A 6,688-nucleotide genomic window follows, 5' to 3' on the forward strand; every position below is an offset into this window, starting at 1 on the left:
TAAATTCATACAACCCAAAACAAATGCTTTGGCCTATTATGTTATTCATACTGGACAATTTAGTCAGAGTAATTTATTTAATGTGACCACCTTACTCTAGTAGTAGGATGATCAAACAAATCAGAGGACCCTAAATTATAGGAGCATTGGAGATGCCTATCTCAACATTTCACAGACCTAAGTTGTCTCTTCTAAGAGTTTCTGCAAATTGCACAATGAAATACTTGAACTCCAGTAAGTACACCTGCAGTCATCACTGGAGACAGACCGCCAATCAGGTTCTGACATATTACCAGCTGAACACTTTCTCTTTTATCTACAACAGTTAATAGGATATACGGCTCTTCTTCCATCAATATCATGGAAGTTCTGTTTGACTTCTTCCTTAGCTAAAAAAAAAACCAAACAAACCTGACATCACTATTGCCATAAGTACAACTGAAAATGCTATAGAAGACTATTGGGTATGGTGAAGCCTCATGATTTTCTAAATTACCTCTATCTGTGAAGCAGGATCCTTAAGTAAACTTGTCATGAGAGCACTAACATTGGGCTGAGAGTGCAGGCAAGAATCTTGTCTTCTTCATCTTTATACATATGCAAAGCGTTTGGTTCACAATAACTGCTCAGTATGTGTTTATCAGTGTGAACTGAAGGCTCAATATAGTTAATAGCTACATATGAACATTTTTACTACTTTAAAATCAATGTTAACTTCCATGATAACTAAAATTTTAATCTCCCGCCTGAGAAGCTAGTGGGCTTCCTTTTATTAAACAAAATAACAGACCAGCACAGCTTGGGAACAAGAGAATTCAATCCTAGATGTTGTGCTGTTGTCATTTTCTTCAGTCAAGGTATCTTGATTAAAACATCCTCTTTTGGATGCCTGTGTGGCTCACTGAGGTAAGCATCTGCCTTTGGCTCAGGTCATGATCCCAGGGTCCTGGGATCAAGTCCCGCATCGGGCTCCTCTGTCAGTGGGGAGCCTGTGTCTCCCTCTACCTGCCACTCCCTCTGCTTGTGCTCTCTCTCTGACAGATAAATAAATAAAATCTTGGGGGCGACTGGGTGGCTCAGTGGGTTAAAGCCTCTGCCTTCGGCTCAGGTTATGATCCCAGGGTCCTGGGATCGAGTCCCGCATCAGGCTCTCTGCTCAGCGGGGAGCCTGCTTCCCCTCCTCCCTCTCTGCCTACTTGTGATCTGTCTCTCTGTCAAATAAATAAATAAAAATCTTAAAAAATAAACAAACAAATAAATAAATAAATAAAATCTTAAAAAAATAAAAAATAAGGGGCGCCTGGGTGGTTTAGTGGGTTAAGCCTCTGCCTTCGGCTCAGGTCATGATCTCAGGGTCCTGGGATCGAGCCCCGCATTGGGCTCTCTGCTCGGCAGGGAGCCTGCTTTCCCCCCTCTCTCTGCCTACTTGTGATCTCTGTCAAATAAATAAATAAAATCTTTAAGGAAAAAAAAAATCTTAAAAAAAATCAAAAACATTTATTTTAAATGGTATTTGATATTTTGTGAGTGAAAATCAAAAGTAACTTGTAAAAAGGAAACAAATATTAGCCATCTAACTTTTCAATTACTATAAACAAAGTTATATAAATCATAAATTATCAGGGTGCCTGGGTGGGTCAGTCATTAAGCGGCTGCCTTGGGGTCGGGTCATGATCCCAGGGTCCTGGAATAGAGCCTCACATCGGGCTCTCTGCTTAGCGGGAAGCCTGCTTCTCCCTCTCCCACTCCCCCTACTTGTGTTCTCTCTCTCGCTGTCTCTCTCTCTGTGTCAAATAAATAAAATCTTTAAATAAATAAATAAATCACAAATTATAAAAATTTCTCAGTTTAGTAATTGATAATGGCTTACAAAAAAAAAGAGAGAGAGAGAGAGCTTAGCTTAACTTTATTATGACAGAAAAGAATCCAAAATATAAGATCTAAAACTAAGGGGTCAGGGCGCCTGGGTGGTTCAGGGGGTTAAAGCCTCTGCCTTCGGCTCAGGTCATGATCCCAGGGTGTTGGGATTGAGCCCCGCATTGGGCTCTCTGCTCAGCAGGGAGCCTGCTTCCCTTCCTCTCTCTCTCTCTGCCTGCCTCTCTGCCTACTTGTGTTCTCTGTCAAATAAATAAAAATCTAAAAAAATAAAAATAAAAGGTTATGAAATTAATATTTTCAAATATCTCAATATCTGCCTCAATTAGGCTTAAGGAAAATTCATGTTAATAATCTCAACAGTTCTGCCATCTCCTTCAAAGAGCTTCCTAACCTCATTTTTTAAAAAAAATTTTTTGTATTAACATATAATGTATTATTTGCCCCAAGGGTTCAAGTCTGTGAATCATCAGGCTTACATATTTCATAGCACTCACCATAGCACATATCCTCCCCAATGCCCATAACCCAGCCACCATATCCCTACCCCCCACTCCCCCGAGAGCCTCAATTTGTTCTGTGAGATTAAGAATCTCTTACAGTTTATCTTCTTCCCGATCCCACCTTATTTCATTTTTTCCCTCCGTATGTCCCACAACCCCCCGCTCTGCCTCTCAAATTCCTCATATCAGAGATATCATATGATAATTGTCCATCTGTTGATGGACATGTATGTTCTTTCCATAGTTTGGCTATTGTGGACATTGCTGCTATAAACATTCAGATGTACGTGCCCCTTCAGATCACTACATTTGTATCTTTAGAGTAAATACCCAGTAGTGTGATTGCTGGGTCGTAAGGTAGCTCTATTTTCGACTTTTTAAGGAACCTCCATGCTGTTTTCCAGAATGGCTGTACCAGCTTGCATTCCCACCAACAGTGTAGGAGGGTTCCCCTTTCTCCGTGTCCTCGCCAACATCTGCTGTTTCCTGACTTGTTCATTTTAGCCATTCTGACTGGTATGAGGTGGTATCTCACTGTGGTTTTGATTTGTATTTCCCTGATTCCAAGTGACGTTGAGCACTTGTGTCTGTTGGCCATCTGGATGTCTTCTTTGCAGAAATGTCTGTTCATGTCCTCTGCCCATTTCTTGATTGGATCATTTGTTCTTTGGGTGTTGAGTTTGATAAGTTCTTTATAAATTTTGGATACTAGCCCTTTATCTGATATGTCATTTGCAAATATCTTCTCCCATTCTGTCAGTTGTCTTTTGGTTTTGTTGACTGTTTCCTTTGCTGTGCAAAAGCTTTTGATCTTGATGAAGTCCCAATAGTTCATTTTTGCCCTTGCTTCCCTTGCCTTTGGCAATGTTTCTAGGAAGAAGTTGCTGTGGCTGAGGTCGAAGAGGTTGCTGCCTGTGTTGTCCTCAAGGATTTTGATGGATTCCTGTCTCACATTGAGGTCTTTCATCCATTTTGAGTCTATTTTTGTGTGTGGTGTAAGGAAATGGTCCAGTTTCATTCTTCTGCATGTGGCTGTCCAATTTGTCCAACACCACTCTAACCTCATTTTCTTTTCCTTACCACATTTTTTAAAACTTTCAACCATATAAAAGTTTGAAAGAAGCAGATATTTTGCTTTTAAAGGTTAAGTTCCGTTTCTGACCCCTCAGGTTCTAGCACTCTCTGGACGGAGCAGATAGATAGATATACACACACACATATATATGTAATTATATATATTATACACATACAATATTAAACACATGTAAAAGAATATTCATTCAGCTATGTGTATAAGAGCACCTTAAAAACAATTCCAGGGGCGCCTGGGTGGCTCAGTGGGTTAAAGCCTCTGCCTTCGGCTCAGGTCATGATCCCAGGGTCCTGGGATCGAGCCCCACATTGGGCTCTTTGCTCGGCAGCGAGCCTGCTTCCCCACCCCCCCCACACTGCCTGCTTCTCGGCCTACTTGCGATCTCTGTCTGTCAATAAATAAATAAAATCTTTAAAACAAAGAAACAATTTCAATGTCCAATGGTAAAGATACAGGTTTAATCAATTGTAGTACATCCATGCAGTGTAACACAATGCAGGTATAAAAATAACATCACTGAATGAAGAAAGGCTGGTGGCATTAAGTGGAAAAAACAGGTATGTACACACACAAATATGTTTACACACACACATGTTCTCAAACTTTGAGGTATAGAACATTCACATTCAGCAGATTCTAGGATTCCCACCACAAAAGGTTTTCAGTGGGGTCCCGGCAATGTACCTTTTAAATAAGCACTCCTAATGACTCATCTGAGGTAAACTGAGGACTACACTTTGAGGCAATGATCTAGGACAATGTACGCTAAAAAGTTAAAAATAGTTCTCACTCCTTGGTAAGGTTCTCAGTTGACTGGGGGAAGAAAAGGGAAGAGTTAAAGGTTGAGAAAGTGGAAAACGATGATCTGTATTTCTAATTTTACTGTAAAGCACATGTATGACTTGCACGGCTTTTCTTCCAAAGAGGAAAGTAAAACAATATTCAGAATCAGAGAAATAGAAAGTCTTACCGTAAAATCCATACACCTGTGTTATCTGTCTACTCTCATGATTTCCTCGCAAAAGTGTAATACGATCAGGCCATTTAGCCTTTAGTGCAAGAAGGTAAGTGAAGGTCTCCAAACTATAGTAACCTCTGTCTACAAAATCACCCTGCAAAGTAAAAATTTAAAGTTAGAAACAATACAATAGCAATAATATTTTTAAAAATTATACCGAAGTGTACAAACCAAGAGACACAGTCAAAAATAACAAAAATGAAGTCACATGTTGAATTACTTAGACACTAGGTTTTAACAAAAAAACTCAAATCAAAGTAAATGAGCAGTCTCTACTAAATATGCTTGTCTTATGATTCAGGAGGCCTACAGGAACCTGCTACGCAAGTCTCTTCAAGGATCTTCCCTACAAAACCACCATTTTTCCAATTCTCTATTACCTACATTAGCAGATATTTCTAAAAGGTCATATGTGAATCAAAAATTTTAAAATGAATTTCAAAAATCACTCTATTATTTTTAAATATTTATTTATTTAAGTAATTTCTATACCCAACATGGAGCTCAAACTCTCGACCCCAACATCAAGAGTCACATGCTCTTCTGAGTCAGCCAGGTGTCCCCAAAATCACCTTAACTATATCAGAAAAACTACCAATCTGAAGAGACAGTGTTCTTGTAAAAGCAGATACTGTAATTATAACAGAGTTCTAGGTTCAGCTGTGCATCTAACAACTGCTTGTAAAGCCATACTATTTACACTTCCCATTAATGTTTTAGTTGGGACAATGTTAGATCAATAGGAAAACAGCTAAAAGAATAGGAAAGTGACCCAGAAACCTTTAAAAGGAAGGAAAATGATAGGATTTAGGAAAAATTCAACAGTAACATTACATTCCAAAAGCAAAGTAAGCAAATATCTCCCTTAATAGCAAATGTGTATGTGCACATATTCATCAATCCATAGAATGGTAACAGATGAAAATGCTCAAAAAAAGTGTGATAAAATAACAGTAAGTTGAAGATTTGTGCCTTAAAGTTGGGTGGTTCTGGACTATTTTTCTGCCAACCATTACTCAGGCTACAACCCAGTCCTATGCATATTCCAATTTACTAACATGGCAAAAATGTAAAAAAGTACAGCATCACCTTTTCATATAATTAAATAGTGAATGTCACATGAAAATGAAACTGTTATGTAATTTATTGTAATAAGTCAGATCCTTCCCATTTTAAGTAAGTATGTGGTATCATTGGGGTTTACATACCATAAATATGTAGTTTGTGTCAGGAACCTGACCTCCAGTTCTGAATAGTTCACAAAGGTCATAAAACTACAAAAGAAAGGCAATATATGCTGATTACAAATTCCTGCGAAGGAGTAAAATAATAAAACCGAGAGCAAAATGTGTAAAGAAGTATGTAATTAAGAAGACCTCAAATACTGACACTTATACTAAGAAATAAAGTGTAAGCAAAACTGCCAAGCACACAGATCTCAAGTCTAAAAAAAGCACTAAAATAAATCTCACAATTACCAGTAAAGTCATTCCCAGATCATTAATGTTACAGGCCTTCTCCCTCAAATTTCTTTCATTTTATCTTGTCACCTAGAATTCTTTAAATAATCTCTACACCCAGCGTGGGGCTTGAACTCACGACTCCAAGATCAAGAGTCACATACTCCACCAACTGAGTCAGCCAGGTGCCCCATCACTTGAGAATTTGAAATAACTGATCAGTTACCTAACTTGTTAATAAGTTAACCTAACCACCCCACCCCATACTCAGCATCTATTTTAATGAGATAAAAAATAAGGAAAGGAAACAGGGGGCGCCTGGGTGGCTCAGTCGTTAAGCGTCTGCCTTTGGCTCAGGGCCTGATCCCACTGTCCTGGAATCGAGCCCCACATTGGGGCTACCTGCTCAGCAGGAAGCCTGCTCCTCCCTCTGCTTCTGTTCCCTCTCTCGCTGTGTCTCTTTCTGTCAAATAAATAAATAAAATCTTCAAAAAAAAAAAAAGGAAACAAGTAGATAAGAATTTTTTTCAAATGAATTTACATGACACTTCACAACATCACATCAACCTACCTTCCCACACTCTACTTTAGAGATGTATACCCTCAGGCTCTTTAGCTATGGAGTGTCTTCTCAACAATCAGTAAAAAAAGAACTGTGTATTTCATCATATTCTATTTCACTGTAAATTGGTAACTGACAAACTGTACATGTGGTAAACTCAATCAACTAGATTATCTT

The 6,688-nt window shown here is 38.7% G+C and overlaps 1 protein-coding gene across 1 annotated transcript in view; it reads right to left on the reverse strand.

The window, feature by feature from the left end:
• The window catches only part of PPP6C (protein phosphatase 6 catalytic subunit), a 39,205-nt gene that overhangs the window by 5,624 nt on the left and 26,893 nt on the right, over positions 1 to 6,688 (reverse strand). Inside the window, exons 3-4 of the mRNA XM_080819904.1 lie at positions 5,698 to 5,763; positions 4,442 to 4,583 (exon numbers count right to left, since the gene is read on the reverse strand). Of these exons, the coding sequence (XP_080676030.1) occupies positions 4,442 to 4,583; positions 5,698 to 5,763 (208 nt within the window). The remainder of the gene's footprint in view (positions 1 to 4,441; positions 4,584 to 5,697; positions 5,764 to 6,688) is intronic.

This window comes from Martes martes (genome assembly GCF_963455335.1).
Source record: "Martes martes genome assembly, chromosome: 12".
Taxonomy (NCBI): domain Eukaryota; kingdom Metazoa; phylum Chordata; class Mammalia; order Carnivora; family Mustelidae; genus Martes; species Martes martes.